Source organism: Maylandia zebra, linkage group LG3 (assembly GCF_041146795.1).
Source record: "Maylandia zebra isolate NMK-2024a linkage group LG3, Mzebra_GT3a, whole genome shotgun sequence".
NCBI lineage: Eukaryota > Metazoa > Chordata > Actinopteri > Cichliformes > Cichlidae > Maylandia > Maylandia zebra.
The window spans coordinates 29,825,809-29,851,804 of NC_135169.1; the positions used below are offsets into that span (position 1 = coordinate 29,825,809).

General features: G+C 39.7%; 3 protein-coding genes across 5 annotated transcripts; 1 reads left to right on the forward strand and 2 right to left on the reverse strand.

Moving 5' to 3' along the window:
* Nucleotides 1-488: 488 nt before the first annotated feature.
* LOC101477686 (kelch-like protein 33) lies at nt 489-4,610 on the forward strand. 2 transcript variants are annotated; one of them, XM_004563493.3, is made up of 5 exons: nt 489-1,758; nt 2,227-3,163; nt 3,252-3,419; nt 3,553-3,746; nt 3,870-4,610. In XM_004563493.3, exons 1-5 carry the CDS (start codon nt 693-695, stop codon nt 4,073-4,075), a joined length of 2,571 nt encoding a protein of 856 aa, XP_004563550.2. In that variant the 5' UTR covers nt 489-692; the 3' UTR covers nt 4,076-4,610. The 2 variants fall into 2 exon arrangements, with proteins under 2 accessions (XP_004563550.2, XP_004563549.2); XM_004563492.3 differs by having other exon boundaries at nt 3,553-4,610.
* A 1,209-nt stretch (nt 4,611-5,819) lies between these two features.
* Nucleotides 5,820-10,734, reverse strand: si:ch211-63p21.8 (kelch-like protein 33). Its single transcript, XM_004563491.5, has 4 exons — nt 9,783-10,734; nt 8,755-9,703; nt 8,481-8,651; nt 5,820-7,732 (listed from the first exon to the last, which is right to left on the reverse strand). Exons 1-4 carry the CDS (start codon nt 10,600-10,602, stop codon nt 7,213-7,215), a joined length of 2,460 nt encoding a protein of 819 aa, XP_004563548.1. The 5' UTR covers nt 10,603-10,734; the 3' UTR covers nt 5,820-7,212.
* Nucleotides 10,735-14,282: 3,548 nt separating this feature from the next.
* On the reverse strand, nt 14,283-25,019 carry LOC101474616 (protein mono-ADP-ribosyltransferase PARP14). Of its 2 annotated transcripts, none has more exons than XM_014410663.4 (15): nt 24,775-25,019; nt 22,949-23,097; nt 20,160-22,226; nt 19,387-19,623; nt 19,080-19,304; nt 18,865-18,931; nt 18,431-18,574; nt 18,249-18,308; nt 17,977-18,150; nt 17,654-17,792; nt 17,496-17,551; nt 15,861-16,556; nt 15,555-15,688; nt 15,282-15,459; nt 14,283-15,175 (listed from the first exon to the last, which is right to left on the reverse strand). In XM_014410663.4, the coding sequence occupies exons 1-15, from the start codon at nt 24,947-24,949 to the stop codon at nt 14,895-14,897; spliced, it is 4,782 nt and encodes a 1,593-aa protein (XP_014266149.3). In that variant the 5' UTR covers nt 24,950-25,019; the 3' UTR covers nt 14,283-14,894. The 2 variants fall into 2 exon arrangements, with proteins under 2 accessions (XP_014266149.3, XP_014266148.3); XM_014410662.4 differs by having other exon boundaries at nt 22,934-23,097.
* Nucleotides 25,020-25,996: the final 977 nt, after the last annotated feature.

Here is a 25,996-nt window from a genome sequence, read left to right on the forward strand (position 1 = left end):
TATGCCTCAGAATGAATAAGCCTGCCAAGGCTTCCCGAGATGTCGAGGTTGATAGACTCAGATGGGCAGAGATTCAGCTGCCTCCAAGTCATTGCCTTGTTTATTACTTGCTTTTGCTTCTTCCAGTTTGCCTTTTAGAACTGTTGAACACAATCCCTACACTAATAGACTGCAAAGTCCTTCATTTAAGACCACAACAATAAACTGCACATCCTTTGGAGATATATCAGATATAAGGAATAAAATGAGGACAAAATTGGAAAAAAATGTGACAATATTTGACAATATGGTAAATAAAAACATAACCGTGCCATTTTCAGACTTTTGTTGGGTGTCTGCCCGAAGCCTCATGATGTCTAGAATTTCCACCACCTAGTGATATATTACACTGTATACAGGAGCTTATTTGGTTATATGAGGAATCATGCACTCTCACGCCACTCAACGCCACATGCAAGAGGGGAGAGAGAGGCAGGAGATGAACAACACAGCTCTTGTCTGCAGATGAGGTAAGGTCTGAGCTGTTTCACAGTGCGAAGTCCAGCTCAAGAAGTAAGTGATCTGCAGTCTCTTTGATTCCTGAGGTGCAAATCTGAAAGATTAAAGTAGCTGTGAAGATTATAGGTCTACTGGACACTCTGGCAGTTGCTAATTCCTGCCTTGAGAAGCAGTAGGATGTATGGAAGAGAGTGATGGAGAAGAGAAGGAGACGATTGTGGGACAGGATAAGATGCTGGATTAAAGCAGAGGTGTGTAATAAAGAAGAAGAAGAAGAAGAAGGGGTGGAAGAGAATGGTGAGGATGCTGACAGCAAGGAAGATGATGTGAATGAGGAAGAAAATGAAGCAGGAGGAAATCAAGATGAAGAAGTGCAGGCAAAACCGGAGGTGAGGGATGCAGAGGAAACTGAAGATGACAAAGGAGAAAGTGGTTCAGAAACAGAAGGTTCTGATTTCACAGTTTCTGAGGATAAATATTTTAACAAACACAGAAATGAAGATATCTCTGAAACTCAGACTACTCTGGAGTGGAATGGAGAATTCAACGGTGAAATATTGACAGATGAAGAAGAAACTGTCACAGAATCTTGGGTCACTAAAGAAGATCGTGAAGAAGAAGAGGAAGCTTCTACAGATGATAAGGAAACAGAACCTTCAGTGGATGAAGATGGGGATTTTAGTGATGAAGATGACATAAAGACATATTTCAAAGATGATTACCCCATACATGTTTTTCTCACCTTGAATGAATTCAGGAGTTCATCCGTTCTCACCGACCTTACTTTGAGGACAGAGGATGGGATGCGTTTCTGTGTGCACTCCCCAGTGCTGGCTGCTGTCAGTTCACTTACCTGTGATAATCTAAAAAGAAGCAAAGCAGGAAACAAAAGAGCTGATGAAAGAAAAGACGATGACACATGTGTTAGAGTTCACCCGTGGTCAATCTCTCTTGGTCCTGAGGTAGAGCATGTTGGGTTAGAGGCGATTGTGGAGTTTGCCTACACTGGACAAATACCATTCTTAAACAAGGATAATCTGGACAAGATAAAGGCTGCTGCTCAAACACTGGGTGCACCAAGGGTTCTCGATCTCTGCACTGAGGAAGAAGAGAAGTCCACAAAAACTGGAGGGGATAAGAAAAGGGAAAGTATTTGTACTGCACAACAAATGACGATCAGCCTTCAGTCCATCCAACAGCTGTGGATGGACAGAGTGGGATGTGATGTGACTCTGGAAGCTTGTGGTGGATCGCTTCATGGTGAGTAGACCATTTAATGCTGTCTGGATGCCCACTTTAACTTTTACCTATTTGCTTAAGTAAATTTCTGTGTTGTGATACATTTTCTTTCATCCACAAGTAGGTCCTCAATCAAATTTAACATCACTTCATTCATTGCAAAAGTGACTATATTCAATATTAGATAAATGTGTATTGAGAATTTTACCATCAAATATACATTTTCTTAAGATGCATCTGTAGTTCTGCCAAATAAGTTTTCAGGTTGTTCATATTTCTGTTTTTTTGCAAGGCGACTACTGGGTGGTCCAGATTTCCATATTGTGGAACATTTGACCATCAAATAAATCTGGATTTACATTCTGCACAAAGTGTGTAGTAAACATACGTTGGGCCTTTATAGGCTTCATCTTTAATGAAGTACATTATAAAACAAGCATGTGACCTGGATATGTTAGAGATATTTACTCATTGATGTCTTTCATCTAGTCCACAGAGTTATCTTGGCTGTAAGCAGTGATTACTTCCGTGGCATGTTCACCTCAGGGATGAAGGAGTCCCATCAGCCTTTTGTGACCCTTCCCTTCCTTTTGGCATCAGAATTAGAAGTTCTAATTGGCTGCTCTTACAGTGGCGCTCTACCTATGAGCTGGCAGTGCATCTTTGAGATCACCAGCACTGCTCTCCAGCTTCAGTACCAACCTGCACTTTCCTTGTGCTACAATTTCCTGTGTCAAGAAATTAATCCTCAAACTTGTCTGGATGTGGTATCTTTTGCTGAGGCCTATGAAATACCACAGCTTCTTGAATTTGCTGATGATTTTGTCCTCCGGCATTTCCAGATGGTGGCATGCACCTCAAAGTTTACGGACCTGTCAGCTAAAAAGCTCTTGATGTACCTAAACAGTAACTCACTTTATGTTCCATCTGAACTTGTTATATTCAAAGCAGTGGCAGCTTGGATCCAAGCAAAGCCCAGGATAAGGCTCAGACTAGCTCATGAACTTATGAAAACTGTCCAGTTTCCCTTGATGACATTCAAGGAATTCAAGGAAGTGCGATCTCAGACCATGTGGTGTAATCCCAACATGGCAGAGCTGTATAAGGAAATCTTTGAAGATTTCTGCTCCAGTGAGAGTGCACAGCATCAGTTCCGCATCTATATGCCAAAAGAGAGTCTCGTTCTGATTGGAGGTGACCAGATTTCGGAAGACCTGAGCAGCCGCAGCATCAGCAGAGAACTTTGGTTTGGGAATTCCCTCAGGAATCACATAGGGGTAAAAAAGGCATTGGAGTGGAGAAAGCTGGGAGAGATGCCTGAGCCAGCAAGATTCGGGCATGAGGTGGCTGTCCTAAAAGGACGATTGTATGTGTTGGGAGGCAAGAAGTATTATGGCATTGGTGACACCCTTAATAATGTTTACAGGTAAGAGCGGTTCATTGTCAACCCTCCAAAAGCAATAATAACATATACTTAACTGTTTCTTATATGTGCATAATTTCACCACCTGTAGGTATGACCCTTGTGAAAACAGCTGGGAGTTTCTGGCTGAAATGCAAGAAAAAAGATGCTCATTTTCAGTGGTTGTACTTAATGAAAAGATATATGCCATCGGCGGACACAGTGAGACCGATCCTATAGATAGTGTTGAAAGATACTGCCCATCTACAAATTCTTGGAGGTAGGTTGGGGAGAGCATTCATTGTTCATTACCATGTCATTACATTTCTCCTAAATAAGCTGTTTAAAATGATTCAAAACTTTTCAAAATATTGTAGTTTGCTGTCACAAATCACTCATCTTTTCTTTTTCAGTTTCACCTCACCCTTGGATCTGCCTCTGAGCGGTCATGTAGCAAAAGTTACCCAAGGACAGATCTTCATAACAGGAGGGGAAAATAATGATTACCTCTGTGTTGCATCCCTCTTTCTGTACCATCCAGAAACAGGAAGCACCTACCTGGCAAACATGGCTTCACCTCGAGCTCATCACTGTATGGAGATCTTGGGTGAATATCTTTACGTGGCAGGTGGAGTAACCACTGATGATACCATGACTATTGTTGATCAGCTATCTTGTGAAGTGTACAGTCCAGTGGCTAACTGCTGGACTGCCTTTGCATCTCTGCCAGTGCCGCATGTTGGAGCAGGAAGTGCCGTTTTGGAGGGAAGGTTTTATGTGCTGGGTGGATACAGTCAGGAGGACTACACCGACACTAAGGTGGTGCACCGCTATGATCCTGCCAGACAGAAATGGGAGAACATGGGAAAGATGCCCAGGCCAAACAATGATATCCGTGCATGTCTGCTGTGTTTGCCAATGCATTTGCGACTATAAGACATGGTAATAAATCTCATTATTATTTATAATCACAAGAGGAGAATATCTCATTATAAAGTATATGAATTAAGGAGAGATACTTTGAGCTGAACCGCGTAAAGGAAATGAACTGGAACTGTTAATAATTTAAATTAAACAATATGTTTTTCAGTTTTCTGAAAGTTTTTGTCAAAATATCTATCTGAATTTTCTTATTTTCATATAGTGTGTGTGTGTGTGTGTGTGTGTCAGATATTTAGTGTTCACTTTGGCATCCGATTTTCTTTGGTTATATAACACAAGGTTTAAATTTGATATGAATTAAACTGAACTGTGTGTGAGTTCCACAGCAGAATGCAATAGAAAGGTACGATCACATGAGGGAGCTCTCTGCCTCCCCTCTTGTCTTTACCAAACTTTGTGGTGGGATGCTGGTGAAAACAGCTGTCACTGTAAAAACTGTACACAAAAAGGTTGTTTTGCATTTATTATTCGGAAGAAGTTTCTCAATTTATATTTGCATTAAATTCTACTTGAAAATAAACAACAATGAACTGAGTCCTTTAATAATATAAGTGCACATATTCAGGTAAGTGCTGAGGTAATATTAGGTCAGATCATTAGAAGTTTACACAGAGATAAAGAGATTTGATGACTAATGCTGCTTTAACATTTTAAGACAATGCATAAACCATGAAAGAGTAAAACAAACAAACAAAAAACAGGTTTTGTGGCTGTTTAGGTTATTATACACCGCTGTATTGACCCCACAATTCTACATGCACCCAATCAACAGCAACCAGCAGAGCTACTGCATTGCTGCTGCTGCCAGTGCCGTCTGTTGAAGGGCTGTCATATGTTGAAATTTGACTGACATTATTCTTCACAAGAATAGCACCTGCTGTGTGAGTGTGAGAGTAGTAGAGTAGTCGGAACTACTGCAACTGAGCAGAGACCATTCACTGGTGCTGTGAAGATTCCTGCAACAGAATAAAGGAAATATATTGTTTTCTTTCTGTCCAGCCAGCCTGGCTGTAGCTCAGACTGTAGAGCATCATGCAGGGTCATCTGCTAATTGGAAGGTTGGTGGTTTGATCATGCCAAATATAAAAAGCAGTGGTTGGGTGAATGTGGCATGTTGCATAAAGCGCTTTAAATGCTCCAGGGGAGTAGAAAAGAAAAGTACTGTATTATGCTAAATATAGCATTCGGAAAGCGATAAATGGGTCCAGCATTGAATGTGTTTATCCAATGAAAAAATCTGTTCAATTGGTCGCCACATTCATGTTGTGAAGCAGCTGAGTTGTGGATTTCAAACCCCAGACTGTGTTTCAAATACTTAGGGACCCTGAGAATTAATTTGTGTTATTTTTTCAATACAGCTACAGATCTCTGTCTCAAGTTCTCTTATATATTTGCAATGAAACTTGGTGTCTAGACCCGTGATATTGTTCTTGCTCAAAATTCTGTACCAGCTTCTCTTTTGCCTTCATCCACTCACTGATGTCCATGTCGCCTTTCTGTCCACATCCTGGCTCAACAAACAAGAATCACAACAACAATCACCTGAAGAACTACGAGTTTTTTTTTTAGTCCCGTCTTAGTTTGTTTCTTATTACTTAAAATAGATAAAGCTGAAAACCTAGAATTTCATGGCACTAAATTAGTAACGTACGGTTATGGTGTAACCTGGGTTCTCTAGCATATCGAGACTATCTCTCCACACGGTATCTCGATATATACGAAACCAGATCATTTATCATTCAAAATGTCACTGTCATGTGGTGCCAATGAAAATTCTTCAGATCTAAAAGTTTAGGTTGTAATGCTTTCATCAACTCTGTATCACTTAATTTTTGCTTATTCTAACTTGACAGCCCCCCATCAGAGAGAGAGATAAACTATCATATTTACACTATCAGTCAAGTTTGGGCACTGTCACTATCTGCAGAAGCAGACTGTGTGGAGTGAGGAGGTGGACCAAAGTGAGGACACGTGATAATTAAACTTGATTTTAACAAAGGGCGAGCTGTTTATTGAAGGCTGGTAAAACAGTACAAAAACAAAAGGCAAAGGCACAATTAAGCTATAACCTAAACTAGGTGAGCTAAACATAAAGAACCTAGAACATGACAACCTGATGTGGAAAACCTGAAACACGAATGCTGCACCAAGTGAGAGTTAACAGTTATTAAGAATTAGCTATTACGATTAGCCTGTGGTCAAAGTAGTCATTCATTTCAAAATGATAAACTCCATCTATTTTCTTACCACTTACATATATATTATTCTTATTCACACACACAGGCCTAGATGCTGATACTAGATACTGGCAACCTTCTGGTACCACTGGTTGCAATTATTCATGAAGGTTGATGGCAGTCACTTTAAAACTGATTGAAAAACACTAGTCAGTGAACCCCTAATAATGGCAAGCTGCTAGGGAAAAAGATTGCCTGTTGAAATTGTTTCTTGAGGCTACTGGCAGCTGCAAAAGAAAATTGGTCACAAGGAGATATATGGTGCTGTACTAAAAACTTTCTTGCAATTACTTTGATCAGTAGCAGATTATCTGTATTTCTTATAGTTTTATATCAAAGATGCTGACTTATCTGCAAACACTCTCCAACTGCTCTTTGTATGATAGTGAAACCATGAAAGCTCCAACACATACCTCAATTAGGGAACACTTGCCTTCAAAGTAAAATTTGTGCCTTTTGAAATGTGTTGATTTAACCAATAAGGCGTAATTTTCACTTAAACAAATGGTCTCTGCTTCTGGTTTTCATTGCACTTCAAGTCTTACTACTGCTCTGCAAGTTAAACAATACATGCAAACAACTCAACATCTTCCATCCAAACCATGGTTGACTGGGTTAAACAGGTTTTAACCAAAATAGTCATAAGGAACAGCCTTAGTGCAGCATCCTCTTTGCAACTGCCAGCAACCTCCAGCAACCACTCACCAACTGGTTGGAGAATACATATTTTTTCCAAGCAACTTATGGTTATCAAAAGGTTTGCTGACTGGTCTGTAGGCCTGAGTGACTGAGGCCTTAGATATCCACATTTGAATATTTTACTTCTATTATTGCAGTAATTTCAGTGTTTAAACAGACTGCCTAATTGAGGAGTGTATCATTTTAATAAAACAGTTACTGTCTGAGGTGCTGGGGCAGGTGCATCAGACAAGCTCGGATGTCTGTAACAGCTCCAGGCAGTTTGCCCATGGTCTCCCATCTCTGCATGATGGGATCAAAGCGGTGGACCAGTGCAGACTCACTGTAGTCATCCTGGCAATACCCTCCCAGTACATAGATCTTCTCCTCCATAACAATGGAGGCTGCACCAACATGGGGCATGGGCAGTGACGCAAAAGTAGTCCAGCAATCAGCCACAGTATCATATACCTCACAAACTAGTTGATCAGTGTAAAACTTCCTTAGGTTACAGACTCCACCGGCAACATATAGATGACTCTGTAGGGCTTCCATGCAATGCTGGGCTCTATCATAGGTCATGTCTGCCAGGTAGATGGTTCCCCTCTCTGGGTGGTACAGACATGTGGAAACAAGGCACTCATATTTGCAGTTGAAACCTCCAGATATGAAAATCTCTCCATTAATGATAGCAGCAGCATGCCCACTCAGAGCCAGGTCCAGCGGTTGGACAAAGCTGTGAAACAAGAGAAGCCAGGCAGTCATGTCCAGATGGACAGTTGTAAGGAAAATTTTTTTTTTTTTTTATCTGCCTTGAATCCAATATACCACAAAATGGCATTACTTGACATATATGTAACTTTAACAAAACAATTTTATCAGAAATCATGTGAAATATAAACACATGAACCTTCCAGTTTACATTTCTGTGATGACAGCATGACTTTGGACGAGGTGAAGGCAGCAACTTGGATGAATCCTCATTAAAGTCTGAATGTTTAGATTTCATTCTTTAACTCACAAATGCTATAACTGAATGCTGTAATGATGTAATAGACAATATTTATGTTGTTTTGCTTTCTTTAACTTGCATTTCTGTTTAAGATGCACCACCATACCTGTGTAACTTTCCACCTGGTGAAACCAGAACAGCAAAATACGAATTTCTTTAAAACATGAGACATTTCTGGGATTACAGTAGTGTGAAAAACCCATTTTTTGGTGCATACTATAATTCAAGGGCAAGACTGACATCTGCTGTGGAAACCATGGTACTGCATTTGAATTTAAGGGTAAAGCATGAAAAACTTCTATCCATTATAACTATTATAAAACTTGACTCTTTTCATATTGCCTCAGTCTTTTAACTTTGTTGGCTGATTGGTATGTCCACAATTCAAAAACAGATATATTATTCAAGCCCAGCTAAAATATCCATCATCCATTATTCAAGATTCTGTTTCATTTTAAATAACTAATTTTACCTCCAGGAGTCAGTGTCTGGGTTGTACATCTCAACACTGTCTACGTTGGTGTTGATGTCTTTATCTCCACCAATGGCATAAAGATGTGATTCACGTACCACGACTGAGAGGTTACTTCTGAACTCCTGCATGTCTGCCAGCCTCTTCCAGCAATCATTCACTGGGTCATAACTAGCATGAGTGCGATAAAAAAAAAAAAAAAGTGATATATGTAACAATCTGTTTTTGTGAATGTAAGAAGATGTATATTCACTGACTAACAGTTTTTATTTACCTGTAGGCAGTTTTCATAATGTCATCCTTTGCATAAAAGAAGCACCCTCCAATCACATACAGCTTCCCATCCATTACGGCAACTCCATGCCTAAACTTTGGTTTATCTGGAATCTCAGTCAATCTCCTCCATTCAACGTCTTTCACCAACCCTGTGCCACTGCGTAGGGAGTTTGCAAACCACACTTCCCTGCTCGGTATGCGCTGACCAACATCTGGATTCAGTTGGTCTCCTCCAACCAGAACTAGAGTATCTTTTGGTCGCCTGATCCGCCAGTGATCCTGGGACTTTGGAAGGCTGAAACCAAATTCTTTAAGTGCTGAACCATAAAGTTCCACCTCTTTGTTGCCAAAGCACTCCATGCGTAGATTAATGGCTCTAACCTCTCTGAACTCTCGAAAGGTCATGAGGGGGAAGCGAACTCCAGTCATGAGTAAGCCTGCATGGGCCAATCTTTCTTCGGGATCAGCCTCAATCCATGAGATTACGGCTCGAAATACAGCCAACTCTGAAGGTACACAAAGGCCATCGCAGCGAAGGAAGCTTAAAAGCTTTTCTGCTTGTAGGTCCTGAAACTTTGTTGTGCCTGATACTTCCATAAAGTTCCTCAACACAAAGTCATTGGCCTCCTCAAGAAGGTCTGATATTTCATATGCTTCAGCAAAAGATGCCACATCCAGGCAGGAGCTTGCCTGGATCTCTTTTTTCATAAAGTTGAGGCAAATTGATAGAGCAGATTGGAATTGAAGCTGAAGCGCCATGCAGGTAATCTCAAAAACAGAGTCCCAGCTAAGTAAAAGGATCCCACTGTATGAGTAGCCAATAAGAGCCTCTAATTCAGATGTAGACAGGAAAGGAAGGGCAACGCAACTCTGATGGGATTCCCTCATTCCACTTGTGAACATGCCACGGAAGTAATCACTGCTTACTGCCAAAACAATTCTGTGGACTGAAGAGAGACAAAAGAAAAGCTTAAACTTTGACCACTATGATGCATTCATTAGGATATCAAAAGCAGTTGTACTAACCATGGAAAAAAGTTCCATCCACGTCCAAAATGACATCACACCCCACTCTATCTGCCCACAACTGTTCAATGGACCGAAGAGTAGTTTTTATTTGTTCTAGAGCAGAGATGGTTTGTGCTTCTTTCTTGAAACATTCACTGTTCTCCTTTCTTTCCTTGTTTTTGCAGATGTCCACAAGTCTTGGAATTGCAAGAACTTGAGCTGCAGCTTTGATCCGGGCCATATTATCATTGTTCAAAGATGACACAAGCCCAGTGTAGGCAAACTCAACAACAGCCTGAAGCCCAATATGGTCAACCTCTGAACTCAATTGCATTGACCACCTCTGGACTCCATCTTTGTCCTCACTATTGTCAGATTTCTCCTCACTTTTATCCTGTAGTCTTTCCAGAAAGAAGCCACTGACAGCAGCCAAGATAAGGGAGTGCACTTGGAAGCTTTTCTGATTTTCAGTTGTCAATGTCAGGTCTGTAAGAAGAGATGAATCCAAGAATTCTTTCAGAGCTACAAACACCTCTTTAGGGTAGGTTTTGTTGTGGCATGCCTGGACTTTATTCTCTTCAGCTCCCAAGCTTTCAGCGCTTATGTGCTCCGCAATTCCCTCCTGACTAGTACCGTTCATTCCATCTCGAGTCTCTTTTTTGTCACTCCTACTTGTCAAGCCCATTCTCGAATCATTGTAAGCAACAATTCTTCGTAGCTCCCGGTTGTCCTGTTCTATACCTTCACCACCTTCTTCAACAACTCTTTTCCTTCTCTCCTTCTCTCTCCTCCACCGTTCTTCCCACTCCATTGGCAAGTAACGCCTTGTAAACTCCATGTCATTGGTTATTTTCTTTTTGAGCAATAGCTACTTTTGTCTTTTCAGTTACTTATGCCATCCAGCAAAAAAAAAAATACTGTTCTAATGATTTTTGCTACTTCCTATTTAAATCCCCCCTGTCGTTCTCTGTCTTGGTCTCAAGTTCACTTTCTGCATAAACAAGCAGCTATTTATAGCTACTGGGTCACATAGGTTTAATTTCAAGTGAGGCTTCACATGGTTTGTACTGATTCAGAATAAGGAGAATAGAGTTTTTTTCTGCTACAAACATTTCACATTAAACAGGTATTAAACTGAATGACAGCAATTGGCCTTAAATATAGTTAGGTTCTATTAGTGATTATTAAAGAGAAAATATTTTACAGTTCTCCAGTTACTTGCAGTAATGGAACTTTTTTTCTTAGAAATAGGGATTGATACACAATGAGGAGGAAGGATTTGATGGCATAATCTCTGGGAGATCTAATTGCAGTGGGAAAATTGTACAATACTGCACAGACCTGAATTAACATCACGTAATTGACAGGGGGCTGCATAGGGTACTAATAATAAGTAACATTAAAACAGATGCGCACTATTGACTTATTCGATTTGTTATCATAATCTCTTTAGTAGACAGTAGTAAGAGATACTAGTCTTAGATTTCCACAGCATTGCTGGTGCAGCATAATTCTCTAAATGCTATGTATTAAAATTTTGAGTCTTAAGTAAAACTGCTTAAATTTGCAATGTTTTGTAATTCAAAACATTAAAATAGATACAATGTGAATCTGGTGGTTTTAAGGTTGGTTGATGGTTACCACTCGTATATTAAATGAATAAATACCCTTGCAAAAAGGTATCATAAAGAATTATATAAAAGATCTGGCATCTTAAAAGTGCCATATCTAGAGTTAGAGTTAGGCTTTGGGTGTAAGCTTTGGGCTGTGATGATTGTACAAAACAAAACTCAACTCTAATCTTAACCCTGGACAGACACAGATGTCAAGTGGTATAAACATCCAACCAGTCTATGGCTGAAAACTAAATGTACTTTCATGAACAAATGTCACCAATCTATGCGGTACATAGTTTTTTATATCTAAGACACACCAATATCAGTGGTCAATAATCAATAGTAACTTTATTGTCCCCAATGGGAAATTGATTTGCAGTATCAAACAACACATACACAAGAAAAAAAACATTTTCAATAGTTAATATTTTACATGGGGATAAGCAAAAACAAAGAGGAGCTAAAACGTGGTCATGCTGTTATCATAGTTTCTATATCTCTTAAATTACTTTTACCCAACCCCTTGTTTCTCCTACAACCCTATTCCCATTCCACGTGCAGATAAAAAGCAGGTCAAAGATAAAGTCACGTTTTCTGTTTGTAATCTGGTGAGTGTGATAAATGTATATTCCATTTCCAATGCTTTATTTAACTCATAAAAGTCCTGAATAACAAACTGGCAATAAGGAAAAAGGTTAAAGTTTATTCCATCATCATAAGATTATATGATGTTTTTCATCACTTTATTTCTAATAATTAACCCAGACCCTTTTATAAATAGGTTCTTTACACCGTGGTCATCAGTGAAACACACAAATCGGAGAAATACCATCTAACCTGGAAAATGGAGAGATTAACAGTAATTATTCTTATTTGTTTACTTGCTGGTTTATCTGAATGTGAGGAAACGGGTGATCAGAATGAAATCAATCAGAACCTGATCACTGAGCTCTCATATGAAGATACTAAGGCAGAGAACAATAACGATGTGTCAGCTGACCCAGGGTCTGAAACAACAGCCCCTCGGACAGTAAGCAAAACAACTGACCATCTATGTGAACCCAACATCCATATGGTGCTGAAGGAACTGGGGGCTCTAGAAGAACGACAGAAAGCCACTGTGAGGGCTCTTGAAGAAACAAACAGAAAGCTGGAAGCCAGTGAGAAGAAGGTGGCTGCACTTAACAGCACACTGACTGAGCTCAGGACAATGTATGAAGGTAATATTTGGTAAAAATTAACTGAATGAATGAATAAAAGTAATGAACTTTGCAGTCATTGTGCCATGTAACTTTTCATGAAGTCTATTTTACAAAATAGTCTTTTATCACTCATTTTTAATGATTGTTGTTACAAAAGCATTTTAGTTATAATACTAAATTTTATTTATTGCAGGCGAAACATTAAGCATTAGGGAGGTTCACATGTTTGGTGCCTACAGACAGATTTCTTCTATTTTAGCTTCTCTTCATTTGATGTCTGTAAAACCCAGAATCAAATTTGAAATCCTGTCACAAGGAACTCACGGCACAATATTGTCCGAACAGAGTACTTAGTCTCAGGCTGCAGACTAACTTCTGGTTCTGAGTTTGTGAGTAGAATGGGAGGCAGCGCGTTCAGCTCTCAGGCCTGTCTCTTATTCAACCAGCTTCTGATTTGTGTTTCAGGTGTCAGGTACAGTACACTGTCTACTTCTCTCTTCTAGATTAGGTTTAATACTTTCCTTTTTTATAAAGCTTAGTGCTCAGGCTGCTGGAGGATCTCCAATTCTTTTCCACTCCCCTTGTTTAATTCCCCACATGTTTATATGCCCTAACGCATTAAACTTTTTCTTCTCTTTTTGTCTCATCTCTCTCTGATATTATTGAATTCATACTTAGTTGAGGTGAAAGGTGACTGTTTTCTGCTGATTAAATACTGGCTAAATACTAAAGCTCAGAATTAATCGAACCAAGGCTCAAACCAGATCTGGTGAAAAACAGATGTTATTATTATTCTAGTAAAGTTTCAGTTCTTGTGAGCTTCACTGCTGTTGTACTAACAACAAAATGAAAAGGTGTCACTGTGTGTTTAAACAATTCTAGCTCTATAACATTTAAGAATGGTGGCAACATTATAGTATAATAATAAAAATATTAAATAATTTGCAAACTGATTATTCTTGTTATTGTTACTTTTATTTATTTATTCATTTGGAGGAAACAAGCTAAAATATATTTTCTGGTGTTTTTAGGACAACGTCAGGTTGCATTTTCTGCTGCTTTACCCACAGAAGCCACTATTGGGCCAGCAAATTTTCTTTACCCTCTGGTGTACAGACATGTTCTGTACAACGTCGGAGGACACTACAGTCCAGTAACAGGTTAGAAACCAGTGTGGCTGTGTGTGTGTGTGTGTGTGTGTGTGTGTGTGTGTGTGTGTGTGTGTGTGTGTGTGTGTGTGTGTGTGTGTGTGTGTGTGCATGTGCCTTCCCCCTGTTCTGCTGCTGAGAATTTTATAATCTCTAAAAAGTATTTCTGTTCAGTCTGTTCTATTCAGCAGGAGCATTATTGGATTAATTGCTGTTACTTTCTGGTTGTTTTTCGATGCAGGGTATTTTACAGCACCAGTTCAAGGAGTCTATTATTTCACCTTTTCTTCTTTCCGGTGGGGAAGAAACACTGGAACCAGTGGTGGCAGTCTGTACCATAATGGAAACCAGATTGTATCATGGTATGGTCACAGTCAGGCTCATCCCATCAGTGCCTCAAACAGTGCAGTCTTAATGCTACAAGTTGGAGACAAGGTCAATGTTCGTCTTTGGGATAACCAACAGATCAGTGATAATGAAAATAAGTACTGCACATTCACTGGATTTTTGCTTTTTCCAATGTGAAGTGGCATCAGACAAAAATGTGACGTGTCATTTTTTGTACACTTTATTTTCTCTTCTGAAAATGTTGTATTTGTTTTTTTTGTGTGGTTGACAAAGATGTACTCCATCTAATAAAGATGTTTTAATAACCATGAACCCCCCCCCCCCCCCAGTCTTATAAATACAGTATTTTTTTATGTTCTTAATCCTTACCTATTTCTAAGTAATTATGTAATTATTGTGGGAATTGAAAAAAATAATAATTGTCTATGCTATGGTATCTATGCGAATTAAAACTTAGTATTTTATTTAAAATAAACGGTTCTATTGAAGAACATTTGTAATAAAAAAAAGAACAAAAGAAGAGGGAGTTATTTTTCACATCACAAGAACTACGTACTGTAGAAACTTAATGGCTGCTGGGAGCAAATGAGGCAAAGTTATGACTCACAACCGTTCTTAAAAATCTCTCAAATACGCAGTTAGCTGAGATGAAATCTTATTCACTTTAAATAACTACTACATCTGTATTACCGGGATACATTGCTTAATACAAAATCTAAATAACGAGATCTAACATTGACTCAGAGTAGAAACATTTACACTATAGTACATTTCTTTGACCCCACAGTGTTGATGCATGACTTCCCTCAGTCCTTCTCACTTGAAGGTAATGAGGTATTCTGGGTAGGCCTGGTCATCATGGAAGATCACAAACATGCTGGGCTGCTGCTGGTTGTCCACCAGACTGTCGTAGCAGTCAGTGGGATCTGAGCCTCGAGGAGGAGGTGAAATCATGCTGCTCTTACCGACCGTGTAACGGCCAGTCAGGACACGAACAACATACATCCTCTTTAAGCCTGATTTGTCTGCTGGGGAAAATCCGTTAGCTGAATATGCTGCATTGACAGCAAAGTAAACTCCTTTTCCATACTTTGCAGCTGTAATGAAATCACACAAAAAACCCAACAAAAATTAGGATACATTTTAGGAGCATGTCCTTTCTTGCTGAGGGATTTAAATGACATATTATAAAAGATGCCTTACCATGTTTTCCTGCGTGACCCCTGTCAAATCGGTCCCGTTCAATGCATTGGCATGACTCTGCTGTCGTGCCATGGTAGAGAGTCTTCTCACCTAGCTCTGCTTGTCCATTCTTGGCAAATATACGCTGCTTACACACACTGTAGGCGTTCCACAGGTAGAGGTTTTGCACACGCTCAATCTGAGGTCAGAAAACAAATTAGTCAACTGCCTTATGTACGGTGCGTTTTATGTTTAAATATCTTAGCAAGCATGATTTCTTGTAAGAATACTCACTTTGCAAATGTTGAATTTGGCTGTTTTCAGGAAACCCTGGGCTATTTCCCGGTATTCCTGTGAGGTAGGCTGCAGTTCTACCTTCATGAACAATTCTTCCTGCATAGGATCCCATTTAACTGGCATCTCCAATGCTAAAGTAAAAACCAAACAAATGAACCATATGGTTAAGGCAAGATACTTTCCTGAAATAAGTAGTGAGGCAAAGTTTCTACATCACAAAAGGGAATGGTCTTAACACAGGTGACTATGGTTAAAACAAAACAAAACAAAACAAAAAAAGAGAACCTAGAAAATGTGACAAACCTCCAGACTCAATCCTTTTTAGCTTGTATGTCATTCCTGTCACCCCATTTGTGGCTTCTTGTGTCTTCAGGTTTACAGTCACTCTTGAGCCATCTGGTGCATCTATGTCAAGAAAGATTTTGTCCCGCGTATGAGCATACTCCAACATGTAGTTGTCACGCAGACTCACCTCCTGCCAGGCTCCATTTATGCCCTTCAAAGACCACTGCACATTTAGAGCTGTTATTGCTTCTTCTTTATCTTGAAAGTCTTTAAAAAGTGCTTCTTGGGTTGCTCTGCCTATGAGTTCAGTGACACTCAAAACGTCCTCTTTTAGGCCTTCCAGCACATAGACGTCTTTTCCTGACCCCGTCTGAGCTCTTGCTTCTGGTCTGACCGTATTTCCAGCGTTCTGTTGATGTTTCTTGTGCTCCAGGCTTATTCCAAAGACTCTGATTTTTGCCTGCACAGCCTCGAGCTCCATGGGCTCAAGCGCTGAAAATTCCTGCACGTCTACTTCCCTCTTTATCAGGTGCTTCTGCAGGATCCTCTCCAGCTCACTTTGGATGGTCTTGGTGATGTATGGATCACAGCTTATTACACGTATCATAGCTTGCTGAGGTTTAGAGGAGGCAAAGGTTTTTTCTTGTGGTCCCATTGAAGAGAAGAAATTTGATTGTTTCTTTTGCCACTTCTTGAGCTTTTGTTTGGCTTTTTCTAGAAAATGAAAAAAAAGCAGCAAATAAATGGGCAGTGGAAAATACCCAGTGAGTATCAGCTTCTGCTCTAGGGTCACTATTACTCATTTTGTGACTGCAGTTCAGGATCAAATAAGGTAGATAGACTGCTGTGAAGTTGCTTTAAATTTTCAATATTCCTAAAGCACAGGTTACTAATGCTAATGCTTTCTTTTGCTAATGTGTGCAAGCTAGCAGGCTACAATATTGCTGTTTAATACCAGAAACATCTATGGATTGTGGAAACTTTGTCTACAGTCCTGTCTACAAGGTTTCATCACCACCAGCTTAAATCTCTGAACTGGGCCTTCATTCCTGTCATGGTGGCTTCTTTTGGCGAATTTGTTGACAAAACGTGAGAATTGCTGTGTGGTAGCTGTAGAGCTATTTCAAGATATCAGTGGGTGAAATTCTAGTATTTCTTATCCTGGTACTTAACATTAATTACTTCATAAGCATACTTATTACTTAACCTCTGAGCTAAATATGGTCATTCTTGGCTCTTAAACCCAACATGGACAGTGCCAAAACACTAACATTGAGGCTGAGTCTGGAACCCAGTCAGTACTGTCAAAGTAACTAAGTCCAACTTTTATATATAACCTATGACATTAGCTCGCTATGAATCAAAGGAATGTTACTTGAGTTATTCTCACATCTGAAAGAAAAATTGCATTTAAACTTGAATACTTATTACATGAATTTCTTTAGAAAGTTTCTGAGATGTACTAGATTCATGAAAACTGCTGACAGCTGTAATTGTCAGTTAATTTTTGTAACTGGCAATTGTCAAAGATTTCTAATGCTCATTGAATAGTTTTTAATTTTTCATTAGAGTCCTGGTTTAACAAAGAAATCTTCATTAATGTTCAAGGGGGGTGCAGAAGGAAACTTTCCAAAATTTTAAATTACAACAAACCTCTCAGACTGATGTGGCAAGGAGTTATTTGTCCAAAGCGATTCTCCAGCTCTTTTCTGCAAACACAAAGCGGGTGATTTAAACGATGAAATATGATTGGGAAAACAATGCTTATGGTATAATGTACTCTCATGTTGTGAAGATGTTTTATTTCAAACCTGAAAGCCTGGAAGACTGGTTGTTCCATGATGACAATGCGAATGAGTGAGAGAGAACTTGGTTTCATCTTTGCAATAGCTGCAGCTATCCCATCCAGCATGGCTTTACAAGCTTTATCATAGGACATACCCCCCACTCCTGATAGGATATAAGACAGTTATTGAGAAAGTAATGTGCATTGTACAATGTTACAATAATTGATTATATGCTCTACATTTTTTCAGTGTGCACTAATTTGCTGCTAATAAGATGCAGAAATAAACACTTCCACTTGCAGACTCATATACATATATCAGCATACACACAGGTATGGAGTACTAACCCGTATTGATGGCTGGGAAGGACACAGAGTTGTAGCCTTTGTTCTCACAGTGCACCAGTATCTTTTTGCAGTACTTGCGAATCAACTGAGGATCGCATTTAAAGCCAACGTGGATGATTTCCTTGCATCCCAGCATTCCAGGCCCTGTGGTGACCATCCACTCTGATGGAATTCCTTCCCAAAGAAAGAAAGAAAGAAAAAAGAAAGATTAATCAATCAAAAACACAAATCTATAAAGATGTTTAGTGTTTAGTGTTATTCCTAAGACTTACTTTGAGCTAACTCTGCTTGGACTGATGGCCCTGCTGCTGTCACAATGGCTTTGGAGACACCTGCAGACACAGTTAGGTATAAACCTAGAGTCATTTTCAGTTTAAGCAAAATATAAACAAAACTCTTGTGGTCCTGTTTTCACATTTTTTGCTCAGTAATAAATACAACATTTAGATTATACCAGAAGAGTGAGAGAAGTCAGTCGTATTGATAATGACATCGGTGCCCCCATTTAAGATGTCTCCACGGAGCATCTGAACCTTGACCGCACCCAACATGGCTGTGACCTCATGATCAGACAGAGAGACATGGCGGTAAAAGGACTCTAAATAAGAAAGAGTCATGGTTAAATATGATACAGTAAATAGTCACAATTTTCACAAATTGTTATAAAGCAATAAACAACTTTCTGCCTCCAGATAAAATATTGTAAAAAACTAAAAAATAATAAAAATATCTATTTATACATAAGTGTGTTACACTTATGTGGTGTTTTCCTGCCTCTTTGGAATCAGATAATTAATGTGGTCTTAAGGATAAATTCATTTAATTTCTAAAGAAGAAATTTACGCATGTTTTTAATTGTTTTAAAATTCAAAATGAAAACCTCCCAACCTTGATCTGGGTTAATATCATTTGTGAATCCTCTGAGATGCAGATTTCCCTGCACAGACTGGAAGGCCTGCAGATAAAAACAAAGTGATGCTCTTTTAGTAGTCAGTTGTATTTCTTCTTGGTAGTGAAAGGTTGTCCACTGACCAACACATTTAGTAGCTAAACATTTTTATTTTTATTTTTTAAGCAAAGGACTGTAATTAAATGGCCTTTACCTTGCTTGAATCTTTGTCACTGGGATGAATCACAACACGCACCAGGAAAGGTGGACTGTTGATTCTGTTCTTTTCAAATTCACCAACCTCCTCCAGAAGAACCCTGGATGCCACGCTGTGAGGAAATTGTAGGACAGCACCCGTCCCGAGCACAGGAAAGGCAACTGAACTAAAACCTCTGATCTGACAGGATGCCAGAATTTTTCTGATTCCCTGTCTCAGCACCTGGAAGATTAATTTATCATTAGGGTTGTAAATCTGAGTCACAAAAACCTATAACAGCACACAGAATTCCCTCTTAGTTCACCTGGACTGCTGTTCCATTTTGATTGTTGTCCCAGGAAATTAGGTTGAGGAAGACCACTGCTTTGCATTGCAGAGGAGGTAAGTTCTCCACCAACACTATTTCACCAGGCAGTGTCACACCTCCTGCTTCCTGATGAAACTTTGCAATCATCTGAGGCCCAATCACTTTTGACAGCCCACTTCCAACACGAGAAGAAACGGGATCATGGGCGACCATAGGAGATACGAGGACATCAACCTTAAAAATCAAAAGCAAATTTTATTCAGTTTTAAAGATCTTGATCATCATGTCAATTAATTTAAAAATCTAATAAATCAGCCAATAACTTCTTCCTTTCATACACGAAACAAATACAAATTTCCATGACATTGGTTAATGTGTAGTTATTTGTGAGCCCTTAATAAAATAATATGAAAATGCAGTTACTAATAATCTTGCTTTATTCTGCCTCACAACTCTACGTGGATCAGCTGGTTATATTTGTGATGCTCCACAAACATTTAGGCAACAGGGACATTACAGAGCGCCTTCTGTGGCTCAACTTGGCAACATTAATACTTGTAATGTGGTGCAACCCTGTTTCTCTCATCTCTTGTTTACTTTTCAAATTTTCATGTCATATTTTTAGTCTTTATTAATACTGAGACCAGCATTTTAGCAAATGGCTAATATTAGCTGATATATGTAGGTGTAAATAAACCCCTAGTACTACTGCAGAACTGTATATTCAACCTTTATATAGAAATATTCAATTGTGCTCACTAGTATTTTACCTGTTGGTTCTCTAGTGTTCCCTGAACGATCTCCACTTGGACGCAGCACCCAGTAGAGCCAGCAGTGGCTTGTCCCGCTGTATTTGGACCAGATGCATTTGGCTGGAGTTCGGTACTTGTCCCTCGAAGAATTCTGTCACACGCATCCCGCATGGCCCTCACCACCTCTTCTTTCTTATCTATTAGGATGATTTTGCTCAGACTTCGACCTCCCTGACTGCCAAACTCTTTAACAGCAGTTGCAATAGCCTCAGCGCACACAGTAAGAGGAACACAGAACAAACCCGAGCTGATACAGGGCATGGCTATGGATGTAAACTTCTTCATTTCTGCTAAATTCAGAGCAGAGCTGACAGTCTTTTCCAGTAGCATTCTCTCTTTGCCACCACATTTTCCATTAACAGGCCCAACTGCATGCAGCAGTTTCTTGCATTTCAGGTTTCCACCGGTGGTCATTGCCACATCACCTGTAGGGATTTTTCCAATTTGCTTCACCATGGCTCTGCACTCTATCTGCACCTGAGGGCCACCTGCTTTACTCAGTGCTGCAGCCACACCACCACCATGTTCCAGATCTTCATTAGCAGCATTCACCAGAGCATCAGCCCATTGTGTGGTGATGTCACCCTGACAGACCAACACCTGGAGCCCATCGCAAAGGTTGTATTTGGTAACTCCTGAATTTTTTCTACTAACATGATTCTGTTCTTCAAGCTGTATGAGACACTTGTAGGATTGACCAACACTTACGAGAGTATTTCGTCCAGCGAGACCTTCAAAAAACCTTACTGCCCCTGGCATGCTAATGCTGACTCTGTCCCTAACAAGGGACTGAAGAAGTGGACCCAGCTTATTCCTAAACTCAGTCACTTTTCCAGATGGGCCTTCCAGTAGCACCACTGGTCTAGAGGAAGATGTTAAAGGACGTAAGGTAACCTCTGAAGAGTCACACTTAAACAGCTGCAACAGGTCTGGTAAGAGTTCTAGCAACTCTGGGAAAGGGAGAGCGACATGTCCTTCTACACTTGCCTGGTCCAAAATAAACTGTGTGACAATGTCGCTCAGCTCTTCAACCTCTTTGCTGTGGCCCACTAAGTACACAATGCTGTCTGAGGTAAACACAACTTGAGCCCTACACTGCCCTTGATTCATCTTATTTGTCTTGGAATTAAGTTTTTCCCGAAGCTCCAGTGGCACAATGGAGCAGTTCGGAACTTCAAACCTGACATCCTTGAATTTTTCTTGCAGGTTTTTTTCCGCATCATCAAGTTTACCAGCTGACAGTGCAAAGAAAAGTAGCTCTGTGTCTCTTAACTCTATTTCCACCTTGTCACCGACACCTAAAAAATCACCTAGCACCCTTGGCCCTCCATATACCTTTCTGAGGAAGCTGAAAAAATGTGGGCTCTTGTCAGAAACTGTGCGATCTAACACCAATTTCTCCTTATCGGATACTAGCTGTCCAGCCTTAAGAATCTCCTCCACAGTACCTGCCAAAGTCAGCTGACCTTCGTCACCCTGTGTGGCTTTCACCTCTGGAAAATGTTCTCCCAAACTTTGCTCAATCTCTCTCCAGAGGAGACGGAGTTTGGCCTCACCCAGTCGACGAATACTGTTTTGCTTCTCACTCTCACCTGATGCTGATCCAAGTTTACCTCTTATGCCCTTGACTTCCAATAACTTGGCGTTCACCTTAGGCTGTCTCCCAACCACCACTGTCAACCCAAGCTCGCTGTACACCTTCACCTCATCTGTTGTCTTTGGAGAGTTCAAGGACTGGAGCAAAGCTTTGACATTGCGAGGATCCACCTCATAGTGGGACAGGTAGCCATCAAAAACCTTGTCTACCTCAGCTTTCCAGTTAACATCTGCAGCACATGGTTGATCTCTTCTGACTAAAACCTTATCTGGGAAAAGCTGAGCACTGCAGCCCACAGAGAAAAGCTCTGTCTCCAGTTCTTTTCCAGCCTTTGGACATTCACTTAAGTAACGGAGGAGATAGCTATCAATAGATGGTTCGTATTCTTCACCACTGAGTGTCAGGCTTGATGCAGGAGATGACTGATTCTGCAGAAAGATATGCCAAATAATGGTTGTTAATAATGAAAAGATATATTTCCACATTTTACCTTCATTAAGAGTTTTAATTTGTTTAAGTCTTAAAGATTAATATTATTTGAGGTTTATAAGACTGGAAAAATACACTAAACCATCTTCTGTTCTTTCACAATGGTTGCTTGGGGTGATATGTAATTCCAATCCATTACAATAGTGTCACTTTATGTTTCTTTTATGTTTTATTTTCAGAGTTTATTGAGTTTTTTTTCTTTGTTCTCAGTTTATTATGACAGCAGCTCTGCTGTTTACCCCTTGTGGAATCTCACTCCTTTGTGTGTATATATATGTGTATATATATTTATGTGGTCTTTGTTTCTGTGACTCTGTCGTCATAAGTCGTCTTTTCACACTTGCTTCTGGGTGTCTTTGTTCCATTCTTGCAATACAAGTTTCTTTTTTAGGTAAAAATGCAAAAACATGTGCTGAACTTGCAACAAGATAATTAACATGCTAATGTTGCTTATCTATGCTTAACCTCTGCATCATTTTGTTTTTACTCATTTGGCAAGTTTTATACAGCTGGGTTGTCTTTTTTAATCAACAAACAAACTTTTTCAGTGTCTAACCAACAAAAAGAGTTGATCACTTTCTTTTTTCCTTTGTTTTCAGTTATATAGTGTTGCCTTTACAGAGCAATAACACATTACAAAGCTGACCTGTGAAGAGCTTACATCCAGTTTGGGGCTAACTGGCTGGCCTGGAGACGAGGAGGATGTGGGAGAAGAGATGGGAGGTCCTGGGCTGTCTCTCAAAGTCAGAACCAGAGTACAATCTGGAAAGTTGAACTCATGCTGAGATCTTTGCAGGACTCTTTGTTGAGCTGAAACAGAAAAGAAGACATTGTCTTTAAAGCCCAGCTTTTATTTATTTATTTTTTACCGCTACATTTTGATTGCATATGAAATGTGTGTTAACATGAGATACCCAGTCAGCGGCATGCTAACAGACTCACTCTTTCCGTTACAGGTGAATCTATGTGTATAAATGTGATTAGCACAGACAGGTGGTGACATTTGCTTTTGTTACTGCACATAAACCTTTCAGGTTCAAGGATTTTCACTTGACTTGAGTACAGTAAAGAGCAGGGTGCCACTGCATGCTTCTATTTCACTACCTTTATAACAGGAATGATATTTCATATACACAATGGAGAAAACATGATGCTTCAAAATAAATTTAGTTATTCTGCAGTGTAGAGCTAAAAAACAAGAAGTTTCAGCTTCTCAGTCATGAGGGTTTCAAGGATCTGTTTTTGGACCCCCGGCATCAGCATCAGTTGGATAAGTCTCCAGATCACGTGGTGTGCCATTTCCTTACTTTCCCCTGGACTGGGCTAAAAACACCACAGCACTTTACAGGAAGGGCCAGAGTCGTCTCTATTTTTTGAGGCGACTGAGGTCCTTCAACATATGCCAGAAAATGCTGAGGATTTTCTATGAGTCTGTTGTGGCCAGTGCGATCCTCTATGCTGTTGCATGCTGGGGGAGCAGGCTGAGGGTCGCAGATGCCAACAGACTTAATAAACTAATCTGTAAGGGCAGCAATGTTGTGGGGATGGAGCTGGACTCCCTCAAGGTGGTGTCGGAGAGGCGGATGCTGTCCAAGATAAAGACAATGTTGGATAACACCTCCCACCCACTCCATGACACGCTGGTCAGTCACAGGAGCACGTTCAGTGAGAGACTGAGATTACCGAAAAGCACCACTGAACGACACAGGAAATCTTTCCTGCCTGTGGCCATCTCCCTGTACAACGCATCCACTTAACACACTGTTTGCTGCTACAACTACACATGTTTCTTTTCCAACTATTTATTTATAAGTGACTTATGTATGTATGTATGTATATATAAATGTATATATTGTACTATTCTTAGTTAGTGTATTGTCTGTCTTGTCTTAATGTTGGTTTATAATGGAGCACTGTAACAAAAAATAATTTCCCCCAGGGATCAATAAAGTATTCTGATTCTGATTCTGAAGCTTGTCACGTGGTTGTTGTAGGGCCCGTACCACATCTGCTTTACTTTTAATTAGAATGCCAGCTCGTTTGTTTGGTTGTTTTTCAGTAGGCTAATGTTCTTTCTTGGAGTTTTAGTTGTAATTATTCTAATATCTTTACGCAGAGTTTTGGATGTTTTTTCTTTCAATATAACAAGCGACGATTACGTCTTACTGGTTTGTGACACTCGCCCTAAACAAAAAGAGTGAAAGTGAAACTATGCTCTCTTGTTTTTCTAAATGGCCACAGTGACGCAGTGACAGATACTTTAAAAAAATGTACTTTAAAAAATAAATACACAGTAAAAATACTCTGTCGTATTCAAACTGTTCACATTCATTAAAACATACAAAAAATGATGGACAATAATCGATTAATATAAACTGTTTTCATGCTTACTTTCGCTTTCCATACTTTCATTTTCATGCCATCAAAATAGTTTTCACATTAAGAGATCAAAAAAGACTCTTATTCAAATCAGTTCACTTGACTTACCCTCTCGCTCCTTAAACGCGACGCTGTAAACTTTGTCGTTCACGTGCGTCACCGAGCCGCACTCACCGCCGCCCGATTTGCGACGAATATGGAAATAGTTTTCTATCCTCTTCCTTTGCTCTGCGCTCAGTTTGGAACACTCGAAGAAAACGGGATACTTGTAAATGTCCCCCATAATGTGAACTGGAAAGACTAAACAAACTCACACCTGGAGCGAAAGCTTCCAGCAGTCAGAGGCTCAACAGCCCAGCCCATACTGTCAAAGCTTCTTAGACGTCACCAGCCGTGAACGGCATCGTTTCCTCCTTCCTCACTGGAGAACTGTATTATTTAAAGAAATTAAATCCAACAATAGCCTCAAATATCGCTCTGGGAAATACTGAAATAAAGGGTAATTACTCTACTCAGTGTGTAGTTTGAGGAAAACTTTCCTCCACTTTTGTGCTTCAGCATACGATGTTTTGTCCTTCCTTCTTTCTTTGTTGCACAGATGAAGTTCAGTTTCTGACCAAATTTATAAAAGAAAATTGCATTTAGTGTTTTTGCTAAACTGAGACGTCTTTATTATTCCGCGTGTGTGTGTGTGTGTGTGTGTGTGTGTGCATAAAACTAAAGACATGGCAAACAAACAGTTTTTTAAAACTTTTTTAACTATTATTTTTCTGAACTGATCAAACTCAGGCTCTGCAGTGAGTTAAAGCCTTAACGAAGCCTTCATCTTCACGGCCATTGTGAAAGAGGTGAGGTACTGAACACACAGAGACAAAAAAAATGCCTGTAGATCTGATCTGCTAACCTATCAGAATCAGGAGAAACAGGGCTTGCTTGCTCATCTGAGTGACTGTCATAATTTAGTGTGCTCTGAGTCAAACACAATAATTCTCACGGGTTACTTTTATTTGAATAAATATAGGATGCTTTGTGGTGCGATAACTCCACAAATGACTTTGGTAATGTAAAATTTCAGGGAAAGTGGTTAACTGTTGGTTAACTGTTCAAAAATTTAAAACAAAACAACATTTTTTCCTGAGGACTTTTGTTGACAACCCAAAAATGTATATCTGTGAAGCAACGGTGGAAACATCTCTTTATCATATTAAGGATGGTGTTCATTTAGGTTGAGAGATGCACAAAATGTAGAGTCTGACACAGAAGAAATATAATAATCCTGAAGTGCTATCAGGTGTTCAGAGATGTGTTCACAGTTGTGTGGGAGAGGTGA

What these genes read in the sequence shown, in the direction of transcription:
- LOC101474616 (XM_014410662.4), bottom strand. Translation starts at nt 24,949, where the DNA reads ATGGGGGACATTTACAAGTATCCCGTTTTCTTCGAGTGTTCCAAACTG. An exon ending in CTTCCCAGCCATCAATACGG is followed by an intron (nt 17,793 to 17,976) that starts GTTAGTACTCCA and finishes ATATCCTATCAG; the next exon opens with GAGTGGGGGGTATGTCCTAT. An exon ending in TTGCCACATCAGTCTGAGAG is followed by an intron (nt 16,557 to 17,495) that starts GTTTGTTGTAAT and finishes TTCATTTTCTAG; the next exon opens with AAAAAGCCAAACAAAAGCTC.
- LOC101477686 (XM_004563492.3), top strand. Translation starts at nt 693, where the DNA reads ATGGAGAAGAGAAGGAGACGATTGTGGGACAGGATAAGATGCTGGATT. An exon ending in TTGTGGTGGATCGCTTCATG is followed by an intron (nt 1,759 to 2,226) that starts GTGAGTAGACCA and finishes TCTTTCATCTAG; the next exon opens with TCCACAGAGTTATCTTGGCT. An exon ending in ACCCTTAATAATGTTTACAG is followed by an intron (nt 3,164 to 3,251) that starts GTAAGAGCGGTT and finishes CACCACCTGTAG; the next exon opens with GTATGACCCTTGTGAAAACA.
- si:ch211-63p21.8 (XM_004563491.5), bottom strand. Translation starts at nt 10,602, where the DNA reads ATGGAGTTTACAAGGCGTTACTTGCCAATGGAGTGGGAAGAACGGTGG. An exon ending in GGATGGAACTTTTTTCCATG is followed by an intron (nt 9,704 to 9,782) that starts GTTAGTACAACT and finishes GTCTCTCTTCAG; the next exon opens with TCCACAGAATTGTTTTGGCA. An exon ending in ATTATGAAAACTGCCTACAG is followed by an intron (nt 8,652 to 8,754) that starts GTAAATAAAAAC and finishes CACTCATGCTAG; the next exon opens with TTATGACCCAGTGAATGATT.